The sequence below is a fragment of the Rhinopithecus roxellana genome, chromosome 6 (assembly GCF_007565055.1).
Source record: "Rhinopithecus roxellana isolate Shanxi Qingling chromosome 6, ASM756505v1, whole genome shotgun sequence".
NCBI classification, from domain to species: domain Eukaryota; kingdom Metazoa; phylum Chordata; class Mammalia; order Primates; family Cercopithecidae; genus Rhinopithecus; species Rhinopithecus roxellana.
In genome coordinates this window covers 144,468,252-144,484,009 of record NC_044554.1, presented here as the reverse complement: position 1 = coordinate 144,484,009, position 15,758 = coordinate 144,468,252, and the positions used below count along the sequence as shown (strand labels likewise).

The 15,758-nt window shown below is 36.3% G+C and overlaps 1 protein-coding gene across 21 annotated transcripts in view; it reads right to left on the bottom strand.

Moving 5' to 3' along the window:
• HDAC9 (histone deacetylase 9) overlaps nucleotides 1-15,758 on the bottom strand; it is a 907,594-nt gene that overhangs the window by 471,281 nt on the left and 420,555 nt on the right. For 6 of the 21 annotated variants that reach the window (XM_030932436.1, XM_010358701.2, XM_030932440.1 and 3 more), the window contains exons 1-2: nucleotides 13,956-14,269; nucleotides 13,655-13,717 (exon numbers count right to left, since the gene is read on the bottom strand). In XM_030932436.1, coding sequence (XP_030788296.1) covers nucleotides 13,655-13,676 — 22 coding nt within the window. In that variant the 5' untranslated portion in view covers nucleotides 13,677-13,717; nucleotides 13,956-14,269. Of the gene's footprint in view, nucleotides 1-13,654; nucleotides 13,718-13,955; nucleotides 14,335-15,758 lie in introns of those variants that run through there. The other 15 variants (XM_030932445.1, XM_030932446.1, XM_030932435.1 and 12 more) reach the window with 5 other exon arrangements.

Genomic DNA, 15,758 nt, shown 5'->3' with positions numbered 1-15,758 from the left:
AAAAGGACTATGAGGATCGAGAGAGAAGAGAGAAAGAGAAAAAAATACACGTAATTAGAGAAGTATTAATATTACAGAGGTGAAGGGGAATCAGTGACGGTGTCAGACATTAGGTAATATTTGCATTGGGCTTGTAAAAGAATTTTCCCCAGTGATGACCAGTTGGACTAGAGCATTAACATATCTCAGAAGAAGGAAATACCTGGTAATTCTTATAATAAGAAATCAACAACAATAACAGATAAACAAGCAGTCTCATTTAAAAAGCACAGCTTTCAAGTACTCAATAAATATTGATTGAATGAGATAATCACTCAGAGGGAAAACAAGTCACTACTAACTATTTTTCTCAAGCTACATTGTGAATCCACAAAGCATGCTGGCCAGAAGTTTGGCTCGGTCTCAGTCTTCTTGAGGCTAGAGAAAATCGTAGCTGACAGTCTTCCCCTGGTTCTCCCACCTACCCACTGATAAAGGCTTCCCCACCCCTCCACAAGGCAGAAGTAAGGGGAGATTAAAATAGCTCCAGAAGACTTCCTGCTCTATTCTAATTGTGCTTTGACTTAGACCAACTGGAATGCTGAGGGAAAACCCCATGAGGTATCAAGCATGTGAGATAATGTGTCAGTCCCTCAAAAATGTTTGTCCAACCTACTCTGTGTATCCACTGTTGTTCCCTATTCCAAAGCATAATGTGTGGGGAAAAATAGCTCTTAGCTGTTTCTCCCTTTTAAAAAAATAGATCTGTCACCTTCATGAAATACTTCCTTATACAGCTATTTTTTTGTAACAATGTGTCAGGAATCTAGCCAGTTGCTAACCCAGCGAAGACTCTGTATGCTAAATATTTTGTTTGGAAGTTATGATTCTCCAGCCGCCTAACAAAGGTGTGATTTGACCCATGATTTACCTGAATTAAATACCTGGCACGTTGTAGGTACACAGTAAATGCCTGTGTAATGAATACTGTATTTTATACCCCTTTAAAAAGTGTGCAATATTGTGTTTATGAGAAAATGTTCTAAGACTTCTAACTTCAGCTGGCGAAGATATTCTGCTCCCCTTCTTTTGGGTTTCTGAGAAAGAGAAACTGTTCGCTTCACTAAACTACTAGCAATGACTCATACCGCTTGGGTAAGAAATTTTAGCACAATTGACAGTACAGGTGAGATGAGAGACAAAGGTGAACCTTAGGAACAAGGACAGGCAACAAGTTCTAAAAGAGCCTTCATTTCAAGTCAATAATATGAATACAAAAGAGAGGCACACGGTTCATGATTTCTATGAAAAACAGAGAAAATCATGGCTAACAGTCTTTCTCTGGTTCCCTTACCTACCTACTGCTAAATGCTTCCTCATCCTTTCCACAAAGCAGAGGTAACAATATTGAAATAGATCCAGACCATTCCTACTCTATTCTAACCGTGCTTCTGTTCTCCTTGACTTAGACCAAATTAAATGTTGAAGGAAAATCTACTTTCTTTTTTTAGAAAGATACCCTTTACAGCTTAGCATACTCAAAAGCTTTCACTTAACTACCCTAGCTACGCTAGCTAATACTGCCTCATCAGTCACTTTCTATCTCACTGTCTTATTTTATTTCACCTTAATACTAATTCCTATCTCAAGTAGCTTTATCTATCCATCCATCATTCCACTGAACCACCAACCATGTATCTCCTTGCTTTGTTTAATAGCTGTATCTTCTGTGCTTCTGTGCCATATGGTTGGTTCTTAAATAGTTTTGGGTGAAAAAATGAACAGATAAATGACTCTTTCACCTCAGTTCCCAAATCGTCAAACAATTTCATCTTCCAAAATCTTCAACCTGCTCATTAAAAGAGTGGTCAGGATGCAACATGTTATGTTGTTACTTCAGTTGCTTCCACTTCCACTCTCTGAATTTATATCCATCTTGACTTCTTTCAAGATACATTTCAATTACTGTGTGTTTCCTATTTTTGTCTTTCATTTTGGAAATTCCTAATGGTCAGCAGATTCCTTAGAGCAAGCAAAAACACAAAACTTGTTTATCTTTTAAAAACATGGGAGGCTGAGGCAGACGGATCACCTGAGTTCAAGAGTTCAAGACCAGCCTGACCAACATGAAGAAGCCCCATCTTTACTAAAAATACAAATTTAGCCAGGCTTGGTGGCACATGCGTGTAATCCCAGCTACTCAGGAGGCTGAGGCAGGAAAACAGCTTGACCCGGGAGGCGGAGGTTGCAATGAGCCAAGATCACGCCATTGCACTCCAGCCTGGGCAACAAGAGCGAAACCCCATCTCAAAAAGAAAAGAAAATAATAATATGTTATGAATATTCGGAAGACCTCTATAAGTTATCCATTCTATAGCATTTGGCAAATGTGTAACATAAAATGCATTAACATCCATTTAAACATTTTTATCATTTAGAAACAAAGAGTTAATAGTCAAAAAATATAAAATGCAAATCTAACATTAAAACAGAATTCTAATTTTAGAGCAAAGTAACAATTGCTAAGGTTTGAATTAAGCACACAAAGTAAATTGAGAGAACATTTCTCAAATGTAAAACTGCATATTTTACTGTATATGAGACTTGCTGGGAACATCAAAAGGTAGTAATACCCAAACTACAAGCAGAGGCTTACACTTACTTTTCTCATATGCTGAGAATTTTATCTCATCTATTTAAATCAGTAACTTACATTAGTGCATTATAATGACAGTATCTTTTATAGTTGTATTTTATATATTGTGGTAATAAAGCTAGGAGCATTGGTGTTATTTATTATTAAAAGTCATTCATGATGTATATTTGCCTTTTTCCCATACCTTATGGTTAACCTGTATATTTATTGTGCTTATAATAGTCAATTGTTTTTCATAAACCAATTCTTAAACCCAAGCTTCATGGGATTAAAAAAAAACTAAATATATTGGAGAAACTGAATAGAATTTAGATTTCTTAGTTTTTAGAAACTGACACACACACACACACACACACATATATATATATATATATACATTTAATAATAGTATCATTCTTATGAAGTGAAAAAAGAAAACAGTATGTGTGTGCAATGCCATATTCACTAGAAGGGTCAACAGCCCCAAGGAGCTCTGTTTATGAGCAATATTAATACCAAACAGAGAGCTTAGCAATGTCTGTTTCTAAAAATAAACCCTGTGTGTCTCTTGTTGTCATCATCAACCAGAGTCGTGTGTGCTCTGAGACAGCATCAAGGCCGCCTCTTTGCCTTTCCATAAGCATTATACATCATTACCCAGAGCTCTCCCTTTTCTCTCAAAGTGGCAGAGATAAAAAGAATTCTGCAATCACCCTAAGCACACATTTAAACAACATTATTGCCCCTTAAGCAGACAGTTATCATGTTATTTTGGCATCAGGAAGGAATCTGTGGTTTCACTTGAATGTTATTCTTCTTTATTTAAACTACTAGAAATAACCCAAAAATGACAGAATGCTCTTTCTATAAATAATCATTCCAGTGTAGAGTTATATTAGGAGGTAACTCATATGGCATGATAACGCCTAACAAGCTAATCTTAGACCTGCAATGCCATAAGATAGAAATACCGAGGCTAAGAATAACTGACCCAAAGGAGTCAGGCTGCTAAAGAGAGGCACAGACATGTGGACATCTGCAGGTTTTAATGCATTTAATGATCTTCTGAAAGCTTCTTTCCCCTAGGAAGGCAATAAATTATGTCAATCATTAACGTGATAATCAATAATGCTTTTACAATGTATTGATTCCTGAAGATGGCTCAAGATTCTCATAGCAAATAAGATTATAAAAATTACATGTTGGAAAGCAAAGAGTGGGCTTTTGCATAACTGGATTAATAGGTAATTGGTGGATTTTATGCTTAACCCACCTACAGAACACATAATATGCATCCAATACAGTAAAATATAACTCAAGATAAAATAAAATGTAGTATCATGATAATACATATAAACACAGCTATCCAGTTTTCACCTAAAATGTCCAAACTGGACCCAAATTGGACAGATATGTCCTCAAAATAAGCAGAAACTGAATTTTGTTAGCTAGATCTTTGTTTTGGCTAGAGAATTTCACATTGCAAGTTAAATTAGGATTTGAGTGGTGATACAGGCTTTTTTACCATTACATTTCAAGGTAAATACCAAGGTGAGCATAATTCAAACATTTTGGTCAAAATAAATGAACCCCATAGTGCTAACATTTCAAAAAATTACTTTCTCTTGCCAAAATACATTAATAATAATTTGCTATTTTGAAGTGGGGCTAACTTTACCCTCATGATCAGTGTATCATGAACACTGGTAAACAGGTGCCAAATGCATCAGGAATGCTGCTTCTGTCCAGAGCATCTGCTCCAAGGAAAAGAGCACTCTCATAGAAGCTTGGTTTCCTTAAGCTCCTCTCAGCGCTGGATAGTGCTAACTTCCTCGAATTTAATTATATGGCACTGAGAACATGAAGTAAGGATCTTCCAGCAAAACTTTCAACATAGTTGCCTATTTGTGCCTTAAATCTCCCAGGATTAAGAAGTCTGCCTAGATATTTGTTTATACATACACAAATGCGTCCACATTTTTAGTACCAAGCAGAATTATCCTATGCTAAATATTTTTTGAGAAAAAGTGGCAGGCTTTTAAACACAATCCTGCCATTTCCTACCTATAGTAACCATCAGTAAATTTGTTATCTCTCTGAATATACTTCCTCAACTGTAAAATACCAATACTGCTGCAACAACTACTGCATTATTAAACTGTGGTAAGGATTAAATGATAAAGTGATACACGGAGAAACTTTTGAAACATTAGCCATTGTGTCAATAATAAGACTGACATAAAAGTTTTTGAAAAAATATGCTTACAATCACTGACCTCTAAAATTGGAACTAGGCGGGGCGCAGTGGCTCATGCCTGTAAACCCAGCAGTTTGGGAGGCCAAGGCGGGCAGATCACTTGAGGTCAGGAGTTCCAAGCCAGCCTGGCCAATATGGCGAAACCCCATCTTTACTAAAAATACAAAAATTAGCCAGCCATGGTGGCACATGCCTGTAATCCCAGCTACTTGGGAGGCTGAGGCAGGAGACTCACTTGAACCAGAAGGTAGAGGTGACAGTGAGCCAAGATCATACCACTGCACTCCTGCCTGGATGACAGAGTGAGACTCTGTCTCAAAAAACAAAACAAAATAAAATAAAATTGGAACGAAGCAACTAGAAGAGGAGTATGACAGATTAAAAAAAAAAGGTGGTGATAACTTTCTTTCTAACATAAAATAAATAGTTTCTAATGTAAAAATCATGTACTTAAAATACACCCTTGAATTTTGATTATGAGCAGATTTCAAAAGCCTCATCAAGAATAAAATTAATTCAGTGCTTAACTCAACAAGAGCTTTTTCTCATTCACCCTACATGGGGCTCCCTGAAAACTTTCTGGGTAAACACGTTTTTACTAAAGCAGGAACTCCCAGGCTATGATGTCATTTAATGAAAACTCAGTTAAATTTACTTATTTTTTGTTTTCTGGATTTTGGGGGGGTTATTTATTTATTTATTTTTATTATTATTATTATTTTATATTTTGTTTTTAACATCAAGTTTCAGTTTTTGAAACAACTTCATAGCATTCTCATTTGAACCCAGTTTGGAAATGTCGTGCCTCAGACATTCACCAAACTATACCTCAAGCCAATTGAAAATAACATCCACATGGTTGCAACTGGGTCAATAATGAACATACATTATGAATTTAAAAGTTTCTGATACAAATGGTGGACCATAAGGAGAAGCAGGAAAATAAAGTTGTGGGTATTTCCAACCTTATCAGCATGCAAAAATTTTAATCATAAGCAAATGACTAGTTACACTCTGTGGTTTGGTAAATTTCTTTCTTCCTTAAAAGTGGTTTTCATTGGATTTAATTAATGGGTATTTAAGAAACACTATACACAAAAAGCCCATCACTTATTTTACTACGGAAAAGTTAACATTATGATAATGAATGGAAAATATATTCTTATAAAAACACAAGAAGTACTTATTCTTATATTCATGAATCATAGCAACTTAGAGTAAACCTAAACATAATGCTCTCTGATAACACTTGAAAGCGTAGGTCGTTTAGTATTGTGAAAAATGTTGTATAAATTAAATTTGCTTTGTTCAACTGACTTAATTGAAGAAGAATGGAGCTAGGAACACCAGGCATTTCCTCTTTCTTTGCTTCCTTATTGCCAAATTACTGGGAACAGAAAAGGGGAAAACTGCCAACAGGAAAAGCACCACATATCCCAAGCTAACCACTCACTTCGGCTTCCTTTCAGAACCAGGGGGGACCATGGCACACTGATTTGAGGCAGAGGCCAACATATTTTTGAATTTCTTCTTGAAAGCTTGTTTTCTAAAGTCATTTGCATGAGCTTTTATTTCAATTAAATTATTTTCAAAGCATTCAAATTCAGAAAAAAAATGTTAAAATGTAGTTATCATTCCATATTGTAAAAATTGTTCCTGATTCTTAAAATGCAATATCTGTGACAACCTACTGGCAAAGACATTCTGAGTATTTTTAAGATAATCCTCCTTTCATATATTGAAAACAATTCATATATTATTATATTTCTCAAAAAATGTTTTGTGTGCCTCAAAGCCAACAAGGAATACTCTATTCAAGTTTATAACAAATGCTGGTAAGGCATGAGGCCACAATGTTGACTCTCCTTTCTTCAGAAAATATGATTGCTCGCTTAGAGAGATCCAGTTTCTTCCACAATTACTTCAGTCTCTTTATTAGGGGGCTTCTTCTAATGACAGACAATACTAAGAAAGGCAATGTATTCAACATTAATAAAAAAAAACATATTCAATACTAGTAAAAAAATACTTACATTAGTATTTAAACAGATATATTATCTTCATGAAAAGAAAATCAACACCCATAGTTCAATTGAAAGGGAAATTATAAACATAGTCCATTTACTTTATTATATTTGTGGAGACTAAAAAGTAAATAAAATTGCAAAGAATAAACTTCTAATCATCAATATACACGTTGTAGCAAATACTGCTAGTGCCTAGCTAACATCTATTCCTCCTGCTTCTTTGTTTTTCCCAATAGAAACTTGAGCAGGTTTAGGTATCCCGCCTTCCCAGCTCAGTCATGGGTCCCACTTCTCTCAAAAACAAGTGAAAGAATAGGCAGGTGATGCTCTTCTGGTCAATATAGTATAAAGGATGATTTGCTGGAGAAGTCTGGGTAAGATTTCTTTCCTTTAAAAGAGACGCCAAGACAGCAGTTTCCCCTCTTTGTCTCCGGAACTTGTCGTGCATAAATAACATGATGCTTGAAACTGCTATGAGTCAACTTGTGACCACTGGAGGATCCAACCTTTGTCTCTGCAATTTGTCATGCATAAATATATATGATGCTTGGAACTGCTACAAGTCAGTTTGTGACCGCTGGAGGATCCAATCTTAGGATCACACCAACCAAGGTTAAGACCAGCAGAGTGGAACTATATGAAGGACCTGAATGCTGCTGCCATTTTTGACTACCTGGTGCTGCCTAACCACCCAACTACTTTATTACATGATAAATGTCCTTCTTGTCTGTCATTTTGACTAGAGTCTTCTTTTATTTGCAGGAGAAAACAACTTAACTAATATACCTACTACTTACGATTAATCACTGTTAGTATTTTGCAATAGTAGCTTTGTGTGGGGGTGTGTAAGAAACACTTCTCATAGAATACATGCCTATTATAAAATTTCATGCTCTGTAAAGAGGAATGATGCTAAAAGAAAAAGCCCCTCCTCTTCACCAAACACAGCAGAGCATCTTTCCTAATTTCTTCCTATTTTTATAAGAATTCTTCAGGAGATGGATGGATAGATTTAAAAAATTAAAAGAATAAGAACATATCACTGATGTTATATTTATTTTTAAAAAGTGAAATTAAACTTAACTGAATTTAAATTTAAATTTAACTGAATTAAGCAGATTTAAAACTGCAGTTGAAGGAACTATAAATGTACTAAATACTTCCTTAACATAAGAGATACTATTTCCAAAAAGACCTCTTTAAGGTTAAATAAACTATTTTTAAAAATCAGTGCTTTGAATCTTTTTTTGTGTGTGTTTCTATTTTAAGCAGCAGGGAGTCTGCCCCTACTCAGAAAGGAAGATATTAGCATTTCTCACATCCTTCCATCTCACCTCTCTCCAACACCTCACACTGGTCAGCTTTATTAACATTTTTACATTCCCCTACTTTATAATATCTGCTTTCTGCCCTATAAACACAATCCAATAGTTGTTTAAATGCATTCAGTGCTCCCTCATTACTCTGATAATGTTTTCTCTACTTCTGAATTTAGTTTTTTGTTTGTTTTAAGTTCATCTCTTCACTGTATGGCTTTCACTGTCAAGCAGCCTCTTTCATGTTTGAGAACTTCTATCTTGTCTAACTATTTTCTTTATATTTTAAAAACATCCAAGTGTCACATTGGGTTGCACTTCTTGTAGAACTTTTGAGACTTTTTTCTTCATTGTCTTCTGATGTTGTTCGTGGCATACATATGATAAGCTTTCTGAGTCTCTTCTTCCCCACCCTCCCACTCCACAGGCTCCACTATAGCTACCAGAACTCCTGAGGAATTATTTACAATTTACCATTTACTAGCCCAATTAGGATATGACTCTGTTGAGCACTTGCATCCAGTTTTCTAAAAGATGGAGAGGTCTTTTAATGTACAGATTTGCTTTCTTCTTTTGTAGTGAAATCACTTTTCTTCATTTGTGCAAAATTATCTTCTGTTTCATTGTTTTGGAATATCAACTTCTGGGACACAATCTTCTTGTTAGATTATCTTTGTCTTTCAAATTTACAGACTTTTCTCTAATTGCATTAACCCAGTTTCCTTTTTCATTCACTCTGATTTTTTTCAAACCTTTCATCTTTATGTGTAAAGATTTTTACCAGGGCCTATTCTGTTTTCTCCTATTTCTAATGAATATTTTTTCTATAATCATTACAATTTTCCATTCTTAATTCATTTCCTGAGATCTGTATCTCCCTTCTCATCTCATTCTCTTGTTTTATCATCTCACCTTTAAGCTTTTCTTTTATAAAATTCATGTTTTTATTAAGGTGCTCTTTGTGGGAAGTAATACTAAGACATCTAATTCCATGGGCTCAATGAGTTGATGTTTTTCTTCTTGGTAGAATCTCTAAGGTTAGTTGGTGAAAGGTACGTCATTCCAAAGAGCTACGGAGCGATCATTCTCCCAATTTAGTATGCTGTGCTGAAGCCTTCATTTCTACTATTTCTCAGTCACAAGAGAAAACATGAACCACCCAAAATGGTGAGGATACCCACTCAGTTTTCTTCTCTTCAGATCTGGGAATCTTAGTGAGAATTCTCAGGAATTGGTCAACTTTCCAGTCAAATTCTAAGACAGCCCAGGAGACAGGTCTCTCTATTATGATCAAAGAACCTCCGCATCCATTTTTTCCTTGGCTGTTAGCCTCTGAGGTATGTTGCATTAGGTTATATCATTTTCTTTGCTCAGTTACTGTTGAATATATTGGGTGACAGGGGTGGAAGGAGTGTTTGTTGGCTGACATGCTATTTTGGGCTCACTTCATTATTTATCAGTAGTGAGAAATTATAAGGCACATTTTAAAATCGCTCACCTCCAAAATTAAAATCATCATTTAGAATATTTTTTGAATTCAGAATTTGGATTTATTTCAGTCTTCTAAGGGGTTTTATTGGACTTTCTTACTTAATGGACATAACCATAATTATGCCTCCTGTGTCATCCTTAGAAATATAAAATACTCATTCTTGTCTCCATTCTCAATGAGCCTATTTATAATTATATTTCTGATTGATACCTATCATCTATCTCAATTGATAACAGACTTGCAAGTGAAGATAACCTGAGTTAGAGAATGGCAAAACAGTAATTATGGGGAATACCAGAAGTGATTCTTGACATGACAGGAACATTTCACAGACTTACATTTTCATAATTAGATTCTGCTTTTCAAGTAGACATAAGTGACGTGACTACTGAATCTAAAATGTTCCCTTCCCCTCAACACCACACACTAAGGAACAAAAGGATTCAAAAATGGGTGAAGACATATAAAAGAATTTCAGGATTTTGATTTAAATGTTTTTCTTTTATACCCTAAAATAAGAATAGATGGCCAAAATATGAGCTTTCCTTATTGTAAATATATCTTACATTACTTCTGTACAAGCTCTAGGAAATTCCTTCATAATAATTGTTCCAATATTGTCTGGACAGCTCTGCTGCCCAATGTGTTAAGCTACATGCCTGGCAATGGGAGAACACCCCTAATCCTGCCAGCTCCTGCGGAGTGACCTCAGTCAATATTTGTACATGCTTCAGTTTCTGCCACAGTTATCACTTACACTGGCCCACACAAGCCACAAAAGTAGGGATGCACTTGACAAACTGTGTCACTCATACTGAATTCTAAGATTTAATATTATAGAACTTTAAACTAAAATATATTAGTACAATATTACAGAACCTGGTTCTACCAAACATGTTCAGCCTGGCTGAGTCAATGTCAGAAAAACATACAACAATAAAAAAAAACTTGTATTCCAATAGCATATAAAAAGCTCTGAACAAAAACCATCTATATTAGTGCATAATATCTAACATAACTAGAACAACAAATCGGAACTCTAAAGCAATTGCTAAAGAGATTACACAACAGAACCAACGTTTTAAAAATAATCTCAAGAAATCTGCCATTGGGGTTCACTGTTCAATCACATACTGTGCAACTTCTTTGCCTTTATTACATAATGAGACATTTCACAGAACACACACACCCCACTCTTACCTATAGTCATAATCTGCATAGGAAAGATCTCAACTCTTATCAAACCAAGATAACAAAAGAAATAGTTGATTTACAAGATAACTAAGGCAAACTGATTATCAAAACAAACGATCATTTCCCCCATGTGACCTACAATGTAACTCATCTGGCTTGTTCAGCTGGATAATCTAGAACATGGCATTGAAAACCAGGATCCTAGGTTCATTCACTAAAAACAACAATTATAATAGTGAGTATATGTTTTAAATACATATTGATACATTTGAACCTCACAAGAATGCTAAGAGGCGAGCAGGAGGACATCATTATTCTTCATCTTTGAAGATGAGTAAAAAATCGGTACACAATTGGCTAGTAGTGGAGCTCATGCTAGAATACAGAGTGTTTGACTCCTTGAACAGTGCTCTCTCCCTCCACTCCTCTGCACTGCTACCAGGCATCCTTTCTCTCTTTCAAATCTAAAGACTCTGCTTCTAAGCCTATGAATCACATCCAGACCACTGGTCCAAAAGGAAGCTGAACAAGATTTGTAGCTAAATTAAGACAAACACACCCCTAATTTAGCAGTTAACTCAAAGGACAAACCCTACTGATAGGAGTTCACCAGCATCGCCATCTGTTCCCTAGCCCTACAGCAGTGGATCGCAGTTTGCTGAAGGTTAAAATAGGTGGGGAGATTTTAAAAACCTCAATCCCCACGCTGTTCCCCACACCAATTAAATCAGACATTCTGGGAGTGGAATCTAGGTATCATATTTTGTAAAGTGCTTCTGGTGAGTACAACTTTGAGAGCCAGTGCCTCACAGGAAGTATACAATAAAGACTAGGTGAATTAAATTTAAGAACACAGATGAAATATATGGCATGTTAGGAAGGGTACAATTGTTTTTATGGTTCAAATTTTAAAAATAAATAGAACTTAGTGATTATGTATTTATAGCAGACAGGTTTTGGGAGTCGAGGTTAACCCATATTACCTTTCATTTAATAGCTAGCTGGTGCTTAAATGTTGCTTCTTGTAGAACTGGCAAAAGCATGGACAGCCTGAAGCACTTCCCTGTCTGAAAATCTTGTTGCTTGGTACACAAACCATTAAATGCTAGGAAAATAACAATCTCTACTGAAATGGGTGTAAAGTTGTATGTGATTATCAAAGATGTGGAGAAAAAAGCAAAGCTTGCAAACACCTGTAGCCAGACTTAGCGTCAGCAGACACTTGCTACTTGGAAGGCATGTATGTTTCTACCACACGAAAAAAAAATCGAACTTGTAACACAGAAGTGAGGACGAAAAGGATAAAGCATAGTGCTGAAAAGATTTCTAAACTAGTTATTTTCAAAGAGTTCATCCATATTTTTAAAAATAAAATGCTAAGTTAAATGACCAGTCCCATTAGAGACATACTTGTTAAACCCTCCTGGAGCCCTTGTCAGTTTTGCAGCTATAAGAATAAACTGTACCGAAATTCTGGTAGGTTTGCTTTTGTTAAGCAGGCACTATTCATTAACATAATTCCTGTCACTTAAGTGTATAAATACCAAATTGTGCAAAAGTGATATTGTATTCTGATTCCATGAAAAGATGGGGTCAACAGAAGGATCTTAAAATCATCATAACTAACCAAGGTTTAAAGAAAACTAGCTTTAAACATAGATCCACATATGGGAAGGTGTATTAACACCAAAACAGACATCATGCCAACCTGTGGAATATTTCTTTCACACCTAGCTCTATAAAGTAAACACTGCTTTATGTGGCATTCTTATCATGGAAACCTAGGCGGTGATCTATAATTACGATTAAGCCCACATAGGAGGTGGGATCTGAGTGAGAACTTTAAGCCAATTTTAGGTTGAATCATTCAGAAGAGGACAGAAACAAAGAGTTCCCAAAGCTTTAGGAAATAGCCAAAGGAAATAAATATGAAAGGCAATAATTACAAGTAAGTGATATTGCCTGGAGAGTATGTTCATTTAGTAAGTATAAATTGACAAGGCTGACAAGCTCCATCTCCCACCAACTCATCTCCCTGAGAAACTAGAAATTAGAATCTGTTCCTATTATCCTTTAAAATGCTGCACCTGCTTTTAACACATTTACATGTGTGTTATGCCATCACATCTGCCTGACAATGCTAGACTTCCCACATGTTTTTGAAGAAAATTAAAATAAGCATCTGCTAATGACAATTTTATTTCATCCTAAACAGTTTCATTTGGGGCTGATGAGAAAAAGCCATATAATGGAAAAAAGAAAACTACCTTTATAACTCTGTAGCAAACACATTTTAGAAGGTAGGTCTATAAATAGATGTGCTTCTTTAGCACACAGTAAATATAAAATCGTCAGGCTAGCGGGGCTGCAGTTTAAACTGAAGCCCCAATATGAACTTACCTGATTTTTAAAGTCCTATTAGAATAGGCTTACAATCAGTACAGATCTCCTTTTTCTAGTTGCATAGTAAAGGCAAAACACCCCCAACTACATTTTACTTATCTCAGTCTCATCTTTCATCAGAAGCAATAGTTTGCAATTTCATTCAGAAGCTGCTGTCCCTAAGCAGACTGAATATGCACAGAAACAGTAATGGAAGGGATCTAAGTTAAACCCTACAGACGCACCAAGAAAATAGCAACATCAACATGAAAAAGCAGCAATTTCCTTAAGAGAGGTGCTTTTCTTAGCTGCATTTCCCAAGCCAGCCCCTTTTCAAACCTAAATCGTCTCAGTTATGAAAGAGGATCTTACCTGAGCTGATCATACTGTGCATTCTTTGCTGAGCCAAGAGCTGCTCTCGTCCAGCCACCCCATCTGAGGAAAAACAGGAGTCACTCTCGTAAATTGTCTGCAGCATATTCCAGTCACTCTTACTTCAGCTACATGAAACATTCATCACTGCTCAGTGCACCGGCCCCAGGAGCTACCCTCGCTGGTTCTCCCTCCTCCCTGAGGAGAAGCAGCAGAGGATCAACTTCAACAATGATTTCCTTTCTGCTCAAATGGGCATCCACTTTTAAAAAGACCTGGACACTTTTCCCATGTTACCAACCTGTGTGCAAAGCAGAAAGGACAGAGTGGATGCTACAGCTCTCTGGAGTTTAGGTTATCCCGGAAACTACAAGCAGGTGGGAAACAGGAACGTGCTTCGGGGTTATTTCTTTGTCAGAATAAGTAGAAAATTATTAAGTCTACCCACGAGAAAAAGAAACCAATTAAACCTGGCTTAGAGTTCTTCAGGCTGCTAGGGTTTTGTTGCAAAAACCCTCAGTCCTGCAAGTGGCTCCAGCCGGTGCCCTTCTCCTATCTGTGTCTGTGCCTCTCTTCCCCCTTTCTCAGTCTCTCTCAGCTCAAGTTGGCTAAAGCGAGTGATAATCCATTTGCATATGAATCAACAACAGCATGGCCCACAGGCACAGAAATAGAACAATGGTCGGCCTGAGCCAAAAATAGGTCAAGCATGGCCGAGTGATTGGAGCCTGCATTAATGCATTTAAAAATACCCCAGCAAACCCAGCTGTCCAGCCTCTATCTTTCAAACCATAATTCTCTATTGCAGGGCCTTAAAAGCAATTAACTCTTTCCTCCCTCGAAGCTTGCTTTACACACTGTGTTTCCATACTGGCGATTCGCTTCCAAAGAAAGGAAGGCAAGAAAAAAAATTAAGAATCATAATTCTAAGAGGGCAAATGCACATACATTTCATTTCATTTTATTTTTGTAGTATGTGTTTTTGGAAGAGAGAGGAGAGAAGTGCAGAGCTCTGTATTGGTTCTAAAATAATACTGGAAGCTTTTGCTCATAATGTGGTTTCTGCCTCACCCACGCACAGCAATCCTGGTGTTCTATTTTTGTTGCCTGTTTCTCAGGCTACACTGCAGTTGGCTGTAGCACTAGAAGCTTTTCTGCCTTCTAGTTTCAGGACTAACGGGAGATTTAGTAGAGGTAGTTTTGGAAAACAAGCACACCCCAGAATAAAATTTGTATGAAGGACAGGCTTGATTTTTCACTTGCTATTGATGCAAGACAATTGTCCATTTCACAAATCCTATTGTATCTTAGTACCACCTATGAATTTTATTGCATCCATCCAGTTAGTACTATATCTACAAACAAAACAAAACACAAAACACAAAACCATGGCTTATATGTGAAAATTTCCCCTCAGCCTCTCAGGTTAAATTCAATTTACTTGCAAAAGGAAAAGAAAGTACTCTGATTTCTTATGGATACAGAATTTCTGAGCATACGCACCTGTTGATGGATAAATCAATATGGTTAGTACCCAACTATGACTGTTCTGCGTTCAACTATGCATTGGTTGCCTGAAATATGGGCCTCCTAACTTTTCTGTAGAAATAGCATTTATGATAGTCAATAGATTACCAGACACATTGTGGCATTCAGCTATACAGTACAGTAGATAGTATCAGAGTTTTATAGTCTCTGGTGCACATTTATATCATTTCTATATAAGAGATAAATTTTACATTCCAAAGAGGGATCCTAGCATCTTGTCACTTTCAAGAGCAAACCCAAAAGTGATAATCTACTAGTCATGGAAGCTCTTTTCTCTTTTCTAAACTAAATCAGCAAGGAAAATGTAATTCTAAGGCATCAGAAGCAACAGGGAAAGAGAGGAAAAAGCAGATTATTTCAAGATTCCCAGAATAATCCGATGGAAGAGGGATCTTAGTCAATTCCAGAGTATGAAGTCAGAGGGGGCAAACAAGGGGACACAGAGTTTTGATGAAAGGAAATAAATAAGTATGTTAAATCATTCATCAAATAAGGTACTGCTGAATTCCTCTTCTTTTACAGATTAATTTCTACTGAATACTTCTTGAAAAATTGT